The sequence below is a fragment of the Phalacrocorax carbo genome, chromosome 2 (assembly GCF_963921805.1).
Source record: "Phalacrocorax carbo chromosome 2, bPhaCar2.1, whole genome shotgun sequence".
Taxonomy (NCBI): Eukaryota; Metazoa; Chordata; class Aves; order Suliformes; family Phalacrocoracidae; genus Phalacrocorax; species Phalacrocorax carbo.
In genome coordinates, this window is record NC_087514.1 from 130623709 (window position 1) to 130644990 (window position 21282).

The window sequence follows — 21282 nt, forward strand, 5'->3', positions numbered from 1 at the left end:
GTGGACTTCTCCCCATTTGGGAGACTGGAATAGTTCTCTCTGAAAAAGCTGGTTATGTATGAAACAGAACTATGCAGTTTATTTTCTAACTTCTCTCTGATAAAGGGGCATAATTTTTTGTAGCCATTTCTGTATTAGACAAAAGCGAAGAAAAACAGATGCACATAGTTTCTAAAATATTAGTGTTGGAAAAAGATCAAGATGCAAAATGAGAACAACTGAAATCTAAATTGCATGTAATCACTGGCTATGGATTTTTATTTAATACTGTGTTTCAGGGGCTTCTATATTAGTTTCAGATGTGCTACTTCCTGTTAAAAACATTCATACTTAAAAAAAAAAATTAGCCACTGCACTAGCACAAGAAAAAGCATATCTATCATAATGGAAAATTTTTAAATAGAAGACTGTCTAAATAGCTTAACAGTGGATTAATTATGTTGAATGGGGGGAAATTCCACTCTCTTAAAAGATTTTGCAGTTAAATGCAAATCTTACTTACATTTAAGTTGTGTTCTTTAAAAATGAAATTTGAATTAAGAGTATGGCAAAGCATGTGTTTAGCAATTGATATGAAACGTCCGGCTTTTTTCTCCTACTTGGAGGAGAGGATTAGGGAGTTTTCTCCCCCCCATCTTCTGCCCCCTCCATCTGAGCCAGTATAATCTGTTTTAGTGGAAAAGTGACTGTTGTTCAAAGGCAACACTTAGAGTCACTTCACTTTAAGATACAAAGACTTACTTGAAGTATAAGCTTCTCAAAATCTTTGTGACACCAGAGAAGTTATTTTTAAATATATTCTATTTTTTTTCTAGAAGAAATTATGTTTAATCAGAATGTAAATATTTATTAGATTAATGAGAAACATGTTAATCTCGGTATTAACTTTAAACTGAGAATTTGGGGGGGGTCACATATATATACATTTTTATACTTTTAAATAAACGGTTACAGCAAGGGAAAACTTTTTCTGAAGCAATTAGCACACTATATACTTTAAGAGAAGTAAAAAGAAGGAATTATGAAGGGAAATGTTTTAAATTCCTCAAATTGCCTTTTTTTCCCCCCCTAGGTTAAATAGCCAAGAGAAACAAGATAACATGAAAAAAATGTAGGCCACTAGAGGTCACTGTTTGGTAATCAACTTCTAATGAACCAGAACTGTCAGGAAGGCCAATAAATTACACTGTGGATTTTTCTAATTACGAATTCCTATTTAATCATTCAATGACAAGTTAACTGTGGCAGCGGTTCTATGTACTTTGCATACACAGTTATGTTAATGTACTATTATATTTCTTAGGATGGAGGTCCTCCATCATTAGAGCAGTTCATTACCGAAGACTCTCTTATCTAATCATAATTACTGATTATGAGAAATAATTAACTTTGTTACCCTCTTGATTCTGTTCGTAGGCAAAATGCACTCTTTTCCTTTTTTTTTAAGTGGAAGACCAGGACAAGTATTGACTTTAGATACCTTTACATTAAAGAAAAAAGGTGAATTTGATTTGTGCAAAATTGCTGAATTTGTAGTGTTGGAATGGTTACAGTTAGTGGGGGAAAAAAAGAGGTACACGAATTATTTTATAATAGGTCTCCTTAAGTTGTCATTCAGCACAGTTAAATGTGAAAATGTGTTTTGTTTCATGAAAGTGCAGCATTTGGAGCATGTAAAGATTTGTAAATTTAAACCATATGATTGCATATTTGCTCATCCTGAAACAATAATAGTAATAATAAAAATAGTATCTCTTTTTGAAAATATTTCCATACTAAACTTAGAATTAGTTCATGCATAAAGAAGTATGACTTTGAATTAAATTACAAGGGTTTGAAGTCATTGGATAAGTGGCATCAATTACATTTGAGAACATGGAAAAAAGTACATTGCATTTTAGGCTGGAGGGCAATGCTAGAAAGAGATGTACTATCTGTTTTGCAGAGGAGTAATAATAGAATTACGTGCGGAGGATCCCTAAACAGGAAATAGAACTGGGAAAGGCCTTATAATGAAGGGATTCCTTAAATGGAAGCTCTGTGTCTTTCCAGTTTAGGCTGCTTTTCTAGCAGTTGTTGTCATCTTGCATTATTATACTGCGTTGCCTTTGCAGTGCTGGATAAAGGCTTTGAGCATTAACTGTGAAGATGCTGAAATTAGGCAGCAGAAAATACATTGTTACTTTATGGATATAGAGTTAAGCAGGCTTAAAAATAAATATATATTTTAAAGGAGAAGCTGAAAAATAAACTGTGTGGGCTGTTTACTGTATTCAGAGGCAAGATTCAATGCTGAAGCACTTGCAGAAAGGACAGACATATCTGAAGCAATGCATTCTGATGGTGGTTCAGATTATCAAAAGAATTCTTCGTCTTACAGCACTGATGATGCTTTAAGGGACAACGTTCAAAAGTTAGTTAAAAAATGTTCAATGCAGTTTTCAGTCCTATTTATTAAGCATTTACTTCCAATTTCAGTTGGTAAAGCTGTATCAGTTATCCTGTCATAGACTGTAGCCAAAACAGATAAAATCAAAACTCGCAGCTGGGCAACTCTCCAGCAGAAAATAATGGAGATGTATTTATTTTAAAATTACGTACCTGACACTTCTTTCTGGCTATACATTACTATTTTATTTTAAACTTTTGTTTAATTGATGCTATTAAATACTAGATACTTTTTAAATGTTGTAAATGTAAATACGCCCCTAAAGCTTGGGATTGGGGTACGGCATTGCTACATCTTCAGCTGTTAGATAAACCAGAAATGCTTAGGAATAGGTATGCTACACTGTTCCACCCCATTTTAATGCTTTGTGTTATATTTTTCTGTGTCTACAATGGTTTTATTTTCTTATATAACAGGAGAGGGCTAATGAATGTATCGATAGAAATTTACCTGCGTGACATTAGGCTTCTGCAGCTGGCTCCTAAGAAGCAAACCTTTTATTAAGCAGAGCACTTGAACCCTTACCTGTTGAGCAATGCAGTTAAATGCATACCTCAGTGTGATTACTTATATTTTTTTAAGCAATGTGCTTAATGCCTTCTTTATTCGGCAAAAAAAGCATGCTGCAGTGTTTTGTTGCTTTTGGGGGCCTATATGAGGGTAACATGGTAAAGAAAATCATGAAGGACTAAAGTGTTTCAAGTATTTTGTTTTTGTAAAAGGGGATTAATGTCTTGTTATGGTTGTACTAATACTGGAGAAATATGTAAACAATAATATTAAAAATTCTTGGTTTATTTTTCCTTCAAAGGCTCTTGTTTTGCTGTTATAATGAAGGGTTTAAGCTATTGTATATCTATTCCACAATGCTTTGTAAACATACTTGCATTTTGCTGTGGAGTTAAGGTAGAATGCATGAGTTTTCATACTTTCCAGACAGAGATATTCACGTCCAACTAGCAAAATCTGCAAACGTGGTGGCGTCTGGCTAACTGCTTTTTGTCATTTACAGGGCTCGGCAGTTTGGCCACACATCTGGGTTTTTTGGTCATGAATTTGCGTGCATGGTGCTCAGTCAAAACAGATGAGATGGCAAGCTGTGATGCCAAGGTGGACCATTGGTTCTATTTGTGGCTTTTGCTATCCTGCACAAGCATGAGGCTTTTGGGGGTTTGATATTGTTCATTTTGGTGTTGTGTGTGGATTCTAGTTAGAGCAGACAGAATAGCTCTTCTGGGGCTTTACCTTTTCTTTTTCTAGGAGGACGGTGTTAAGTGTTCATCCCCTTGAGCATTTTCTCCTATAGTCCTGTAACAGTCGATTTTCTGGTTGGTATCTTCTGCATAAAGCAGAAGCTTCTGAAGAAAGTGGGGATGTGATGGCCTCAGCGGGTGTTAAATATGCAGCTCTGTCACTTTTCTAATGTGAGACAAAAAATATTCTTGTTTTTGCACTATGTGATTGAGAGGAAGTTTTACTTTTAGGACTTGAATCCTCATCTGGGCAAGATGGGAATTGTGCCAGAGCCTGTCTGCTGGATTTTAGTTGCATGGAGGGTTAAGATTGGTCCACGTAGCTAAGAAGCTGTGTGCATGTTGATGTTTCAATTCTGGACTTCCCCTAAGAGACTAGAAATTCAAACAGTAGTGCTGGGCACGGGGTTGATGGGTTGTTATCTTTGTTTCTCTTGTATTTGATATTTCTCTCTGGTGTTTGATGTGGTGCTTACTCAGAACCTAGCTATGGTTAACCAGATAGCTTAGTGCTATGTACTTTACATTTGGACTGACCTGAAGTCTGCTTTGAAACCTTGGTGTCTTGGATAGATGGAATATGCTTCTCCCATTCTTCACCGTCTGTCCAGCTTTGTTGCTAACATTCAGATATAAACTGGAATACTTTTGAACTGTGCTAAGCTCTGTGCATTTACTTTTGCTGCCCAAGGCTGTAGATACTTGCAATCGTTGTTAAGTTTTGATATTTCTGTATAGGTCTGCAGCTTCAAATGAGATTTAGACCATGTACCTAAATACTAGGCATGGATAAAGGAGTATCTACATCTGGTACTCCAGCAGGAAAACCTAAGGGCTTTTTTTGTTGTCCAGGGCTTTTATGGTGGAATATGGATTAAAGGGAGAGAATAGGAAAGATGACTGGCATGAACTACTGTTTTTAAACATTTTTGATACAGTATTTTGGGTATTAAAAATAAGCAAATAATTTAATCAATCATACTTTATTTCCTCTCTTATTGCAGTGCTGTTAACCTTTTTACTTGGTAACTTTTCAGGTACTTTGATATTTCTCTTTGACATTACAATGACTAGAACTAAATGTAACGCTTTTAAAAGAAACTGCTGCAGACAGAACCATCTCATCAGGCCTTTCAGCTTGTTGAAAAAGTTAAAGTATCTTCTGTGTGTATCTGCCTTTTGCAACTTATTTTCTTTGGCTAGTCCTTTTGGAGGCATCAGTTGCTACTTAATACTATCTCGTAAAAATTTTCTGGTGCATTCCCCTCATATTAAGCTGCCATAACAACAGCTTCTACTGCATGATTTATTGAGAGGACATATTCTTTTCTGTGTTTTGGCATCCTTCTATAATACATCTAAATCATATTGAAGATTTTTATTTTGGCGTCCATGGCCAAGTTCAAGTACTAATCCCTATAGAATTCCACTTAGGGTTTCCTTTAAAAGCCTAAAGCTTCTCATTACCATTTTGCCTATTTTGTTTAATTGGTTCTTTATCCTTCCCTCTACACTTCCTTCTAACTTCAGTTCCTGATGATGTTTACGTAATTTTTTCTGTGCCCGAAAAGGATATCCTCTGCTACTATAACACATGCGTACCTATTGTTTATATACATGTATTCTCATGATTCTTGTAAATCCCTAAGCATGTTCTCCTTGAGTCCCCTGCATGTACATCCTTGCATGTACAGCAACACTTTTCAGACTGCCATGTGGGACTGGAGAGTTTGGTTCTGCTTTTGTCCTCGGACAGCACCTAGCGAAATAGGGACCCAACCCCGAGAGCAAGGGAGGTGCTAAATAAAGGCTATTAAAGCATTCTCTAGCTGAATCTTCTGCTGTTGTATTATTCTAGGAGGAAAAAATCTGTTTAATTACTCCCTCTCATGCTGGGCTATCCAGAACAGATAGCATATTGCACAGCTCTCTTGCATCTTTCTTTCAGTCTCTGCTACTGCTAGGAAAATAGCTGCATGGAGCATTAATGCTGATGCACACAGTCTTATCCACTCTTCTTCATTCTTGCCTGTGCTTGTGGGAGGCGGGGGTGGAGAAGGAGGAGGGAATTATTATTCTGCTGCTGACACAGGGAGAATGAGAGTGGCTTGATGCAACAGAAGATTATGTTCCCTGAGGATAAACAAACAGAAGGAGATAAATTAGGAGAGAGGATAATCCTGTTAATATGTGCATTCCTTAATTCTGATTCAGTTTTTCAAAACATGCGATTTCACAGAGGTTAGAGATTTAATTAGTACCTGTAAACCATGCCTTAAAGTTTACCTTTTAGGTTGTGGAGTAACGCTCTGAGTTGGCATTTGAGATCCACAAATTCGCCCATAAACAGGATTTGTAGGTCGTGATATGAATATCATGTGAGGGAAAAATAATAATGTGCACATCACTATCCCTTCTGCAATTAAAAAAAAAAAAAACTTTTGTTCCCTGGACTTTTTCACAATACTGTTTGTTAGGAACTCAGAACAGCTTATTCTGTTGCTTTTTCAGCAGAAGCTGGGCCATTGTGATATTTATCTGAATTCAAACAAGGCTAATTAAAAGAGCTGCTGACAGTTGTTGTGATCTGACTTTGACTGGAGCTTGATGGTCATTATGGGTAAATAATGAACCAGGTCTGCAAATGTAGCAGCTGCCAACTTGGGACAGAAGAACAGCTATTGCGTCCAATTTAAGGATCTATCGACCGCTTCCCTTCTCCCTGCAGATCTTCTTCCTAGTAGAAAACTAATGTTTTCTACTGCTTTGTTTTGTGCTTTCAGCTATTTCTGATAGAGTCTATAATTTCCTCTTAAATATTTAACCTAGTCCATTATTAGCTTTCAGAGTTAACAACTTTTCCATTGGGCTTTCTTTGCATTTTTATTTTGTTTTGTTTTGTGGGTGGGTTTTTTTGCAGTTTGTTTTTATGTACAATGTGACTGCTTAAATAATGATGATAATGTGTATTTAATTTGCCTGTTGCCGCAGAATAAAAATCCACTAGGCTTTTTTTCTATGTACAGCCATAATCTAACAAATTGTATAATTGGATTATGCTGTAAAAGAGATGCTTCTACTTCCTTAAGCATGCTTTTGTCTGGGGTATTATTGAGTGCTTGTTGTATAAATCTTCAAAGCACTGACCTGAACCTCCATTTCCATTTTTGTTCAAACATCACTGGATTATGAGGTATGGTGATGCAAAGCTCTATTTATCAGAAGAGAGAAACAGCAATGACTTTCATTAAGGTGCACTTCCAAGTACATTGTCGCTTCATCATGAGCTTTGCCTTGTCCCATTAGCAAGCAGGAATGGGTGTGTTAAAGGGAAAATGGCAAATTTTAATAATAGATTAATTCCACTTTCTTGTGGAATCCCTGCCATTATAAATGCAGTATAGGCATTTAAAAGCCACCACAGAATTTGATATACGCAAGAACTTAGTGCATCTACCCAGCGTTTGCTCAGCTGCCATTAGGAAAGGCAGCGTGCATTATGTAAAATGTACGAAGGCTCTTGTGCATAGTGCATAATGCGGCAGAACTAGGGATCTTGCTGGGAAGAAATGATCCCAAGCGTGCCCCTAAAAGACAAGTCTTGCTTTGAGATATAATGATGAAAAATTGCCCATTTATTTGTGTCTTTGCGTTTCAGCAAAAACGAAACTTTGACTCGTTGTCTGTGGTGCTGCCGCAGGGGTTTTGTGCACGTATGTGTGCATCCGCGCGCACGGGTGTTTCTGTTCTTGCTCTGGAAAGGCCAGCAATACGTTAACAAGGGGTTATGTTATGCTGGTTTATGTTAAACCAGATCACCCCCTAACATGTGCGGAGCCATTCATCTGTGTCACCAAAACCCAAGAGAACATCTGACATGGACTTTGAAACAGAAACAGTGATCACTTACAAATCAAACATGGCACGCTCTAAACCGATTGTGCACGGCAATCTTTTCGAGAAAGGACAACTAATTGAACATGATAAAGTGTAAAGTTAATTAACACCCTTAAATTTGTTGATTACTTTCACGGGATTATATTGTTCGTTGAGGAGCAGCTTTCCATCCCAGCTGTCGCCTTTTTAGCGAATGTCGCTGGTAAACAATAGAGACACCATAACAAGTCGTAAATGGTCCCTGTGACAGCAGCCCCTTGTGAGGCTGCATCTGTAGAAAATGATTAGAACAATTGCATTTTAAAGACGGCTCACATTGCAGCCCGGTCCCATCGGCCCTCTTCTTTATCTCCACTGATGGCAGACTGCTTAAAACATTTAAGTTCTTTTGAGCAAATTAAGTGATTTACTGTGTTTTAGTTACACGGCAGCAGAATAGCTTCATAGGTCTTTGATGCTGATTTTTATAACAGGGAGAAACACAAGCCCTTTGAGTCACATTGTGTTGTAGGTGGTTTTTCTGACACTATTCTATTTACTTGTTTCGTGGAAATAGATTGAGGATGGCAGACATTGTCTATGAAGCAAGTAGAAAAAATTTATAGCCTATTTATATTTTATAAAATAACTAGTCTCCTTCTGGTTATTTTAAATTCATAGTATAATTTTAAATATTCTGCTTTTATTTTCAGTAGGGATTTGTAGCTGATTTTGCCTATACATGCCTTTTGCTACATAACATAAATCCAAAAGCAATTAAAACGATAGTAACCTTTTCGGTTAATCTTTCCTTGTGTAACTTGGTTTAACTTTTTGTGAGTTGCAAAAGACAAAGTATTTCATGTGAGCTGGCAGGTACTTAAAAGGACTGCTTAGTCCTTAAAAATGCACACACATACACAAGATACACCGATGCAGGCTCTCAAGTTCTGCCTATCTGAAAGGGAGCAAACATGACAAGAAACTGCTTGTTTGAGGCAACTACAGTCACCTAAGCTGCATTTTTGCAAAAATACTGGAATAAAGGACCAGTGTTGCCTTGCACTTCCCAAAGCATAACAGGCAAACCCTCAACTCTCATGCTTGAAGGTGTAACATTGTAAAATAGAAGAGGGGATTAAAACTCTAGCACTGTTTTTCATGTTTATTTTTTTAATCCAGTTTAGATCACAAAATTAGTTTTTAAAATTACACCTTTTTCAATGGACTACATGTCGAATAGAAAAATGACAAAAACAGATGGGTTTTTGCCTAAGCTTCTTGATGTTATAGCCTTCATCTCCAGCTTGTCCTTTGGAGTCTCTGAAGCAGCTAGATGCTGTTATATTCACATTGGTTTAGTTTTTCTTCTCAACTTTGTCAGCAACAAATTTTTTTATCTGCAGGTGCAACACAACAGTAGTTTAAATATTTTGTCACAGGGATATGCATGGGTGCTCCGTGTTTTCAGCAGCGTAACTGTTTTCAGCCTCACCACTGTGATGGTGCTTTAATGAGTAGCCTTATATACCACTTCTTTTTAACTCATCTGTACTCTGTGCCTGTTATGGAAATGTAATAAAACTGAAACCAAAAGCAGATATTTTCGTGTTACATCTTTACATTAACATCTTTTTTCCTAGCAAATTGTATTCTTAAAAATAAACAAACAGATTGAAACCAAGCTGCTTTAATGATATAGCTATAGAGTTAAGACCTTTTTTTTTTTTTAACTGGAAATATCAGTGGCAAATTACAAGACTTTTTCCAACATGTTAAATACTGTTGTAATAAGCATGGAAAAGTGAATATGGAAGGCCAGGGTGGATACTGAATTAGGCTGCCTGGCCTGGAGGCTAAAACTTGAGGTCATCTCCAGACTGTCCCAGGATAACTGTGACCAGTTGCTGTTGTCATATGAGGGCTCCTAAGCCTCCATTCACATTTTCATCTAAAATTTTGAACTCGGGAACCACTCTGCATCAGGTTCACTGAGCAATCCATTGGCAATCAAAGTGAGAAGCACATGGATTGAACTAATCCTTGCCCCATGAGTAACTCAGCCAGATACGACAGGACGCTTTGAAGAGCAGTTCTTTATGTACCTCTTCTGATAAAAGAAATAAATTTTTCATATCCTAGGCCAAAACCTTCTAGTATGCAAGTGGGTAACGCATCTCCAAGTGGGTATGCCATACTGCAGTGCTACTTAATAACTTCTCACCATGCTTTTTCTCAGATTCAATTTGTTGCATGCCCCCTCACTAGCTAGATCTTTTATTATATTTCTCTGCAAACCTGTTCCTGTTAGTTTATACCTCTGGGAAAAACCCTGATGGTGTTGTGACCTACTGACTCAGAGTTGAATGATTCTTTGGGATCTGCTGGCATGACCTGGAAAGATTCTGCATGCAAGTGGGGGGTGATCATCATAGTGAAGCCAAATGTAGGACTGCAACCATGGGCTCCAGCAGTCTTGCTTTGCAGCGGAGGAAATCTTACACATGCTAATCACAAATACAGTTTCTCAGAAGCCATTCCCTGAGGATCCGAAGAGGCTTTTTGTATTTTCGAAAGAAGAAATAGATTCTGAAGGACTTTTGACCCTAATCAGCAGTGGTACATAAAGCACTATCTTTGGTGGTAAGGGATCTTTAAAAAAATCAAAAGATGAAAAATAGTCATTAGCTTTTTAAAATTACATTACTGCTCTGCTTTCTCCATTGCTCTCTTTAGTGTTAGAAGCTGATAATACTTTACTGGCTTGTGGTGTTGGTATGGAAACTGTGATTGTGAAATAAAGCTGTGCATTCTTGTCTAATGATTTTTTTTTCTATTTTTAGCTGAAGTTACAGTTCTTGTACTCCTAGACTCATTGCCAAATATTTTTTTTTTTAATTGCCAGTTAAATTATAGATTTGCTGGGTTGCTTTTTTAGTTCTGATAAAATAGCTGATAGTTTGCAAGGACTATAGATGATAAAATTTACTATGAAGTAAACAGGATTTTGTTTTTAAAAAGAGAATTTTCCAAGCCTTCTGCATTGTACAACAAATTGCTCTTTTTTTCTACTTAACTAATTTATTTTTTCTACTTGAAATGTAAGCATTTGAACAAGTGAGAGAGTGCAGCTGTCAGAAGATTAACCAGCTGAAAACTATTGTCAGCATTAATTTTGCTCTAATAAATGACTCTCTGAAGCTATTTAGCAGTCTGTAATCTAGATACAAGGCTATTGACCTATGATGGATAGTACTGGATTTTGTTTGTAAGCTTTGACTTAAATTGTCTACTTAATTTGCTGCAGGTCAGATCACAGGATTAGTGGTAAAGGCCATTATGTGGTTTGAATAAAAATAGCTCGAGGAATGGAATGAAAATCATTGTGTTTATTAATGTAGCAATCTTTGTGGTCATGCACCTAGTAAACTGGTAACCAACAAGATGACAATGACCTGATTGTGTTAGCTCTAAATCTAGGCTTTGCTCTTAGCCCAGTTCCTGTGAGTTGCCCAGAGAGGAGTCGTTTAAGTGAGATTAAGGATTGGCTGCAAATAGGGTGTCTCTCAACCTGAGTAGGAAATCTTTACCACTGTAGATATTTCAGTCCCTCAACAGTGTTGTATATGTAGACTGATTTTTTTTAAAGCTGTGGGTCTGACTGAGTTCTTCTGGGTGCTCCAGTTCTGGACTCAGTAGTACAAGATACAGACTTACTGGAGTGAGTCCAGCTAAGGGCTGTGAAGATAATGAAGGGACTGTAGCATCTTTCATATGAGGAGAGACTGAAAGAGCTGAGACAGTTTAGCATGAAGAGAAGGCTCGGGGTGATCTTATCAATGTGAATAAAAAACCTAATGGGAGAGAATGAAGAAGAGGGAGCTAGACTTTCCTCAGTAGTACCCAGTGACAGGATAGGAGGCAATGGGCACAAATTAAACCACACGAAATTCCATGTGAAACACAAGAGGACACTTTTTTACGGTGAGGGTAGTCAAACAATGAAAGAGGTTGCCTAGAGAGACTGTGGAGTCTCCACCCTTGGAGATATTCAAAAGCTGACTGGACACAGTTCTGGGCAACCTGCTCCAGCTGACCCTGCTCGAGCAGAGGGGTTGAACTACATGATCTTGAGAGGTCCCTTCCAACCCCAGCAATCCTGTGATTCTGTGATTCTAGGTTGTAATATAGGTTGAGCAGCTACTTCATCAGTGGGAGCCTCTTTCCTCTGTTGCCTATTTCCACATAATTAGTAGGTATTTACTACTTTTGAGACCTTGATCTGTCAAATTTGTCTGAAATTCTTCAGTGATTTCAAAAGATGGTGTGTGTTGCAAGGCAGGATGGGGGAATAAATGCTTGACAGATACAGAAAGGGGCATTTATAGACATAGTCACACAAAGCAGTTGCACAGAGACAGTGCATCAATTGAATTTTTTATGGGAAAGCAAACAAAAATTCTTTAAGTTCTTCAGTGTGAAGAGCCACAGTATAACTGTCCTTGATGTCAGAAAAGTAGTCCAAAACTGACCACTTCATTCTTTAGCTGTGGTACAGCACTTAAATGGGCTTAGGCTTTAAGTTGAGAGAAGCTCTGATTAGCCTGCTGTGGTTGCCCACCTAATCAGAACTTTGTCTACACAAAATTGGTTGCCATGGTGGTTTAGTTGTGGCCTTGTTTTTTTCTCTTTCTATTGTTTTTATTGCATAATTTCATTTATTAATGGGGTACAAGGAAACCAGAAATGTCCTGTTTAAGTGGGATGTATTTCTAAGAGAATAACTTTTTTGCTATCTGAGGTTAGATTGTATTTTCGTTTGTTTGGTTTTTAAAAAAGCTCTACTTTCAACTGATAAGCTTTTTAAAAGTGCATTTTCATTTGTCGCTATGCAACATCTGGCTCAGTGAAGGCCGTTCCAATTACACTCTGGAAACTATTTCAATAGAAGTATTTATTGATGTTTATTATGGTAGCTAGCTGGGGACAAAGAACTGTGAAGCATAACTGGAGAGCAGCCTTATTGTAGAAACAAAATAGTCCGCCACATGGAGGAAGCACAAACTGTTTCACTTAGACTTTTTGTTTGGAAGAACACTGTACCTAGTTGATCACATTAATTTGAAGATAGGTCGTTATCTGCAGCTGTACATCCTAACAGGCCAAAGTTGGATGCATAGCACAGAAAATTTATAGTGGCTGTGCTTCTTGCTGAAGTGAAAAATAGTGAGGAATTTTCTAGTAGTTATACACATTAAATCTGTTGAGGATGAGAAGATTAAGGGTATATGAGTAATTTATATTAGAATTAGGCTTCTCTTAAGAAGTAGAATATTTCATGGAGATTATAAATATCACATGAAAAATTTGATGGTTTTGTGCTTAGGAACTGTATAATCAAAGAACTATGGTGTATGCTTACTGACCTGTGGCAAAGACAGGATAGACTTATAGGAATAAAACTGGTAATAATGTGTTTGTGTGTGTGAACCATTTTTACATAGTTCTTTACATAGCTGAATATGTGTTAAGTTTATGTGTAGGAAACTAACTCAAAGTTTCTCAAATTAAGTAGACTTTTGCTTCAGATCAGAAACATAATAAACTGCAGAGAGTCAGAAGGCTTGGTTTTATATGCCTGTGTCTTTTAGATGTTCAATTATGTGAAAATCAGCAAACGTTGATAAAAATTAGCCTAGGTTTGGAAAAGCTGATAAAAGGAGAGTTAACTCTGAGCAATAGTTTGTCAGTGTTGCATGTGAAGAGTAGTTTGACAAAACAAATTTTATATAGTAATTCAGATATAGCGAATTTTGTGCAGTGCAAAGTTGCAGAAAGGACTGATTGTATATGAAACTATAAAAAGTGATGTTACCAGTTTCTGTAAGTCTTGTGAATTTTTTATCTGCCAGTATTCCTGAAAGATACAGCCTTCTGTAAGGTGGCTTTATCTTCATCAAATATTTGAGAATGAAGAGCTCTGATGCTGTAATAGGCTTACTCTTATGTAGACTTTGAGGAGTTCATCACAAGTGAAGTATTAAGCACCTAAATTTTACATCATCAGACCCTTGCTGATAAGATGAAATTCTTAAGGTTTTTAAAAATACTGGTATTAAATCCAATGTTGTCTTGATTCAGGTGTTGGAGCTGCTCGAGCTGGAAACCTTACTTTCATGGTTGGTGGAGTAGAACAAGAATTTGATGCTGCCAAAGAGTTGCTGACATGCATGGGTTCTAATGTGGTCTACTGTGGAGAGGTTGGAACTGGACAGGTAGTTCCTGCTGAGGCCTTACTAGTTATCTCAGTCTTTTATTGTCACTGCTTTGTTTTTCTTTAATGATACCTACTCTTTTATTCCAGAATAAAATGCATTATAATTTATCTTCATACTTGTTTGCTTGTTCACTTGTCTTCAGCCATGTGTTTTTAAAATAACCTCATGTCACTCTTCTCTAGCATGTTGTATAGCTTAGCACCAAAACATCTGACCTGGTGCTTCTCCACACTGACTTGTTGAGATTATACTTCTTAGAGGACACAGATTTTAATTTTTTGTTTCTTGTAAATTTAGATTTATTGAATGTTCTAAAGGACAAAGAGCCCCAACAAGCCACATATACTAACTGAGCTACTGTACTAAGAAAAAAAAGTATTTTCTAATCTCTGAAGGAGCCATAGGGCAGCTTTCATTGACTTTATACCATTGTAGATCTTGCCTACTGGTGCTACCTTTGGAGAACTGTCAGAACATATTTGATCATACTGTCCCAGACCTAGTTAAAGAAGATTCCTACATGTTAGCTCTATGAAAATGCAGAAACTAATTGACAGTTTTAACTTATTTTCAGGCTGCAAAGATCTGCAACAACATGCTTTTGGCCATCAGTATGATTGGAACTGCCGAGGCTATGAATCTTGGAATCAGGTTTGTTCGATTTCTGTATTGGATTGAAGCATTTTTTCTGCATTAACAGTTTTTGTGTTTTACAGTTGACTTTCACTGAGACAATGATGATTAGATGGCATAGATAAACTTTTGCGAGAAATTTGCTTATAAAGCTATTAACATGCTAAAGAGATTATTTAACTGAAGTAGGGCTCTTCAAAACAGGAATATTCTCTTGTATTGGCTGTATAGATTGTTGCATTCTGCATCTGAAGTTAAGAGTTTATTTGCTCTGCTGTAGTGCAATGTACAACGTTTGTCTTGCATTATAAACATGCAAACTTTTTGTTTGTATTCTAAGTTAATGTACAGTGTATTCAGAGTAGTGTACTACCATATGGCTCTTGTTGGCTTTGTTTACTTTGGTAAATTGTTCCAAAATACATTGTAAAGTAAAACATCTAGTGTAATGTGTATATCAAATTAAGATTAAAGCATAAAAAAGAACATCTACCTTCCAGTTCGACTTTACCACTGCAGTTTGTCCTAATTGCCAGAACTTCTGCTTTGACAAAAAGCTGAAGTGTGTTCCACTACACCCTTGTCAATGCTAAGACTACGGTTTCTTTTCTAGCAGGTGATGCATCTGACTTGTAAGTGGCAGCATATTCAAACAAAATTATTTTTCCTTTCCAGTTGTAGGCTATTAATTTTGCTGTGGTCTTTGAGATTTTGTTTTGTTTTGCAATAAAGTGCATGCAGGTATCAGTTCAGTGTCACAGTACTTAAACCTTCATAAACTCTCTTAGCCAGATCTAAATCATTTGCAAATTTATAGACAGGGAAGTCCTATGTTTGAAGAGATTATCTTGCAATTGTGTATCTTTTAAGGGCTCTTCATGAATTATTTATCTGCACAGTTGCATCCTTAAAATTGGCCTGTTAAAACACAGGTATTGTAGATACTTATCAAATGGGCTTTAGACTGTGTTTGTGTGGATTTGATACACTATAAAAACAGCAAGAGGGCATCAAATGCTTAAATAAATAAAAAAGAACGCCTACATGTGCGCACATACATGAAGCAATGTAATGGATTCACATTTCCTCTTAATTACCATATCAAGATGCAGTTGTTTTATTGAATTGCCCTTGTCTCAGATGTTAGACTATCTTGACCTATTAAGTTGTCATGTTGTAATTGAGATAAAAGAGGAATTTGCTTTGCATCAGTGCTAATTGGTTTATCAATATCCTGTACCATTTACATTTTAAAATTGAGAGTCTGTAAGATACTGAAGCATGTCTGCATCAAGCCGTAATAAAAACAGTAGCATTGTATACAACTATTGTAATCCAGTGTAGTGTAATGCTTTCACCAGGTTCTGTTTTAAGTCATGCTTCACTTAATAAAGCATATGCAACTGATTTTTCATTATATTTTTATCTGCGTTTGTAGGAAGGATTAGAGTTTAAATTGAAGATAAAATAAAATCAAGAGGTTTGGAGGACAGATATTCTGGGCTTGTAAGAAAGGTGATGTCTGCAGCCACTGTAGCTTGAAGGTTTTTACAATTTTCATTTTTCATTTTGTCCTTTCCCTCTTTAAATTTTGGCTGAATTTGTACGCAGCATTTGTGAGCAAAAATCCAGTGTGAATGTGGCAATACACAAACCTTCCTACCTTACAACCATGGTAATCAAGAGCGAACTCTAGTTACTGTAGAAAAAACCTTCTGATTGTAACCCGAATTAGACAAAGAGCAGAATCTCTCAGTCTAAAACTGCATGAGGTTTAAGATAGAGGCAGCAATTTAAAGCCTTATGAAGTAATTTAGAACCCTTGCATTGATTTTAATATGCTGTGATTTAAATCCTGGAGGAGATGACTTCTGCCTATAACGAGAACAAGAGCTTTCCACTGCGTACAGATTTCCAATGTACAAGTTAACAGTTGAAATTCTAATTATTAGAAGTTTTGCTATATTAATAAATTCATTAGATTTTTTTTTCAAGTCTCAAACTCAAAGGATAGTGTGGATGCCTACTCCGGAGAGTGTAGGAAGCTGTACTTGATTTATGAGATTGATGCATATCTGATAAAGAAAGTCTGACTCTGACCTAATAATGGTGAAGGACACTGGAAATCTAACAAAAATCATAACAGGAATTGTGGAGCTTAGACATGTTCTTACCATTTAGATAGAACATAGAATATCTTCATGTCATACATTGTGTAAATCTGCTACATCATTTAAATCTTGAGTTTTAGGGATTTTGGATAATTAATTCAATATTTTGCTGACTGAACTAGGTGTAACTAGAAAGTCATATTACAGCACCTTCCAGGAACTGATATATACTCTGAGCTTAAGTCTTCAGAACAGTGTGATATTAGTTCTATTAATAAACCACTTCTTCTCTAATGTTTTCATAAAACATGCAGTCTGATTTTTCATTTTCTGAAGCAGAGAGTTACTGTTTTATTCATTTCAGATTTTTAAATTACATCTGCTAGTGTTTTATTTATTTTATATGTGAAATTATAGATTTTTTCCAAATTTCAACGTAAGTAGCAAATAGAATGTGGGGATGGGGAAGGAAAACTGCCATTAATGAGCAAAAATTCTGCAATAAAATCCCAGAAAAATAGGCAATATTGCCATGTAATTTCTCCATTTATACTTCACTTGCTTTTCTACTTTAACATCATCTTCATTTACTAATCATCTTAATTTACAAATGAAGATGTCTGTTTTCACTGGAAATTATTTGGTTTAGATTCTGTAACTAAAAAAAATCCATCCTGAGTTCTGACTACTGAAATGCTTATTTTGTTATGGTTTGTTTTTTCCATTCATTTTCTGATGCTCTGTGAATGTTGCTACTAAAAGTTAGAAGGTACGTCAGACATTCTGGAAGTGAATTCACATTTTCATTTGTATTTTCTTTTTTTCTAGCATGATAGTGCAACTTGTCAGTAGAAAAAATCTTGAGTAGATTTTGCTGTACAGTTTTACGGATAATGTGCATATTGCAAAATACAGTAGTGACTTACTGGCACAAACCAACACACAATGCACATGTAAAATTCACAAATAAGAAATGAAAACATTAAGTGATACTGTCCACAGCCAGAGACTATTTTTCTTTTTGCTGATCATCTGAGTGTCAGTAACTTACTTCTACTGAGCTCTGAGTTCCAGTTTAACAATGGCTAATACTAACAAAATAAAGCTTGGAAAATAAATATTGCTGATGCCTGGTTTTTGTTTAGGTTTGATGGAAGTTGCTGCCTGTCAGGCAGTTTGCAGTCCCTTCAGAAACTGCCTGCACAGACTCACGGAAGAGCTTATGTGGTGGCACAAGATAGGACAAGGTTGCTTAATAGGGTTGGGATATAAGGGACCAGGAGGGCAATAAGGGCTCTATGGCAATAACCTCACTGCAAAATCACTTTTGTACTTCCAACAGGAGAGGAAGTTGTCTCTATGAGGCAGGACTGCAGTGGCACACAGATTTATGCCAAAAGCTGCAAATACAGCTCTTTCCTAAGCAATTTTACTGTATTTGAATTTGTGCCTGCTTGCTTTTTTAGGTATATAGAGTGAAAAGACAGTAAAAGAACTTAGGCCTCTGATGCTAAGTCTAAACATGGTTTCAGCCTCTAGATCTGTTTTTTGCGAGCACCCCTGGGCTGTAGGTGGAAGACATAAGCAGAAAGGGGAGTCAACAGTGTGGAGAGGAGCGTGTGCTCCAGGCTGAGGGATGATTAACCATGGGCACATCCCCACTGCAAATTTTAGAAAGAATGCCTTGAGCACTGTGCCTCTGCTGTCTTCAGCATGGGCTATAGCTAACCTTGTGAAGGTTAGTAATGACACCTGAAGGCACTTACCTTGTTTAAAACGCCAATGGCAAAGTCATTTTTGGCTGTGGTAGAATGGTTCTGCTTGAATATTTGCAACTTCGTATGGTGTTTATCCAAAACACCTTGAGATGGGAAACTCTCGACAGTTCAGCTACTTCAGTTGTTACACCTTAAAATGAAACCAGGATGTGTCTTTTTTGTGATATGCCATTTCAGTTTTTCTGTCGGTTCCAGACTGAACTCTTGGAGGAGTGTATGGCAATTTCAGTATGTGGTTTTATCAAAGCTCAGCAAAACTTGAGTTTTGAGCAGTGGCTCAAAGCATTCCTATTTTAACCATTTTTTTGGTATGTGTTGCTGAGTTTTTGCTGTTCAGTTCATTAAGAATGTTATTGAAGAAGCATTGATTTGAGGGAAGCAATTGGTTTTGCTCTATTATAAGAACAGTTAATACATGGACTTCTTTTCTGCTTATAAGGGAGAAGAATATTTTGGTAATTGTAAATTCACACGCGCATGCACAAGCTTTTGCCATGTCCAATGGCAAGTTGTTATGGGGACTGGCAGACTGTCATCATTTTGATAGCTTGAGCAGTATATCTCTTGAACAGCAATGGAGCTCTTATGCAGAGAGTATCATATGTTCCCAGCCAATTTACAGGGAAACAGCAATAACATTTTATCATGGTTGAGAGCCCAGTAGCTGCTTCCTATTAAACTTGCCCTTTCAGATACCTGTCTTGGATTAATTTGTTGATTTCAAATGGAAACTCAGTCTTCTCCACTGAAGCATGACTTTCTAGGATAGACTCTCACTGAATGACAATTACTGTATATTCTAGCTGGTTTCAGACCATTACAAGCTTTGGGCACAGTGGAAGACAGAGGACTTCTTCAGTAACTGATTTTAATATATGTCTAATTTTAACTGTCAGTTATGTATGCACCAGTGGATGAATCCTCAGAAAGATGAAATGCAAAGCACTTCTAACTTGCACTTATTAATGATACACTTGCTGCAAAGGAGAAAAAAAAATAGGTTCAGGTCTCCTGAAGAGAGTCTGCATGGTGTTTAAGAGCAATGAAGTTTGAAGAAGCAGAGATTTAAACTGGCATTATCTACCTTTTTCTTTTCCTAGAGCAAAAATATGCCAGATCTAGTGCAGGCAATATTTTACATATCTGTGTAATACACACATGTCTTTTAAAGTATACTTTCACAGAGAGGTAGTGGGAACACTGTGAGAAGAGCATTCTTTGGGAGGGTTATATGCATTTTGAAATAATAAGCCCTCTGTCTTATGGTATACTCACAGCTGTAATTACGGGCCTCTGCGTGCAGCTAGATATGGCACAAGCAGGCACTACATTGCTAAAAATACTGATCTGGATGTAACAATGATAAGGGAACAAACAAGCCAAGAGATTTATTTTGGCCAGAAAAGCAACTGCTGTGTATTTGAAAGCTCAGGCGTTGTCTGCTCCCAATGTGGGTTTTTTGGATGACAATCATTAAAGCGGTTTTTCAGAGTGGCTCTTGATGAAGACTTTGATGCACTATGGAAGATAAAAGTACCATTCAAATAACATGAAAACATATTGGTGCTGGAATTTTTTTTTTAGATAAGTGGCCATCGAAAGCATTCAGTTGAGTCAGAGAGTTGGAAAAAAGATCAGGAGGAGAATATAGCTTGATCCCATTCAGGTCAGCAGGGGACTTTCCATAGAATACCAGGGACTGCTGCAGCAATTCATGGATAAGGCTGCGCAGCAATAATGCTAAAAAGCTACCTTTGCAGTACGGAAAGTCATCTTGCTTTGCATTAGGAGGGCAGAATTGCAAAGACACGTGCCATTATGGGAACAGGAGCCATGCTTTAGGGCCCACTGTCTAAAATGTAGCTTTTCAAATCCAAACTGCCTACTGGAATAAGTAGACATTAATTTTAGCAACTATTCCATTGGTAATGAGCTTTACTTACCTACAAATTAACACCTTGAGCGCTACGGTACCTGGAATCAGTGTTAGGATCCCCGTGGTTATGGAGACCTGCAAAAGTCTGGTGTAAGAGCTAATGTAAAAAACATTGTCTTCTATAAAGGTTAAAGCTCAGCTGGAATTGAGTGGAAAAGGTGTTTTATTTTTAACTGGTTTGCTTGTCCATGGCAAAGTAGGTTGTGATCCATCCCTTTTAAAATGTCCTTATCTCAACTTGGATTGTTACTGGAGATAGTTCCTTTGCTTTCTTCTTTGTCATAAGTGTAACTGAACACTTGTACAGGGCTGGATAAACTGCTGCTGCTCATTGTTGGTATAAATGTAATTGGTGTAAAATAACACTTGCAAGTTGATATCAGCATAAATGTGAATCCATAGAAGGGTTAATTTTTTATAGTATTGAAGTACATTCAGGGTCCACATTGAGCAACAGTTTATGCCAGCAGCTCTGCAATAGAACAAATGACGTTTCTACTTGGACAAGGTTTGTTTTATCAGGATCCATAACCTTATCAACAGTTGACCCAGAGCTATAATGTATGTTTGCGAATAGATAACATATGTCACAGTGAGAGGCACACTTGCCTCATAAGCAAGGATATATAAGGAAGATTTAATAATAGCAAAGCAAAGCAAAGAATGTACAAATGTATACAATAGAAACATTTTTTGAGAAGTGTAGTGGTTTTGTTCACTTATCAGAACAGAATCATTTGCATTATCTTGCTTACATCAAAAATGCACTAGTGTGCACATATAAACACATCACACAAGTACTTTCACACTACCACACTTGCTTGTGAATGTTTTGCTTTGTTCAGCTTTAAAGAATGTAATTTTGATATGAAGAACAAGTATGTGACCTAGTAGATAGCAGGATGGAGGACCTTCATTTTGCTTGCACGTTCAAAATTTCTAGGTGGAGGGGATTTACTTAGTGGAGA

General features: G+C 36.8%; 1 protein-coding gene and 1 long non-coding RNA gene across 2 annotated transcripts in view; one reads left to right on the forward strand and one right to left on the reverse strand.

The window, feature by feature from the left end:
• HIBADH (3-hydroxyisobutyrate dehydrogenase) overlaps positions 1 to 21282 on the forward strand; it is an 87229-nt gene that overhangs the window by 58765 nt on the left and 7182 nt on the right. Inside the window, exons 5-6 of the mRNA XM_064444349.1 lie at positions 13720 to 13853; positions 14431 to 14507. Of these exons, the coding sequence (XP_064300419.1) occupies positions 13720 to 13853; positions 14431 to 14507 (211 nt within the window). The remainder of the gene's footprint in view (positions 1 to 13719; positions 13854 to 14430; positions 14508 to 21282) is intronic.
• On the reverse strand, positions 8752 to 20390 carry LOC135312063 (uncharacterized). Its single transcript, XR_010371706.1, has 3 exons — positions 20322 to 20390; positions 18367 to 18508; positions 8752 to 8978 (listed from the first exon to the last, which is right to left on the reverse strand). It is a non-coding gene; the product is annotated as an uncharacterized LOC135312063 (long non-coding RNA).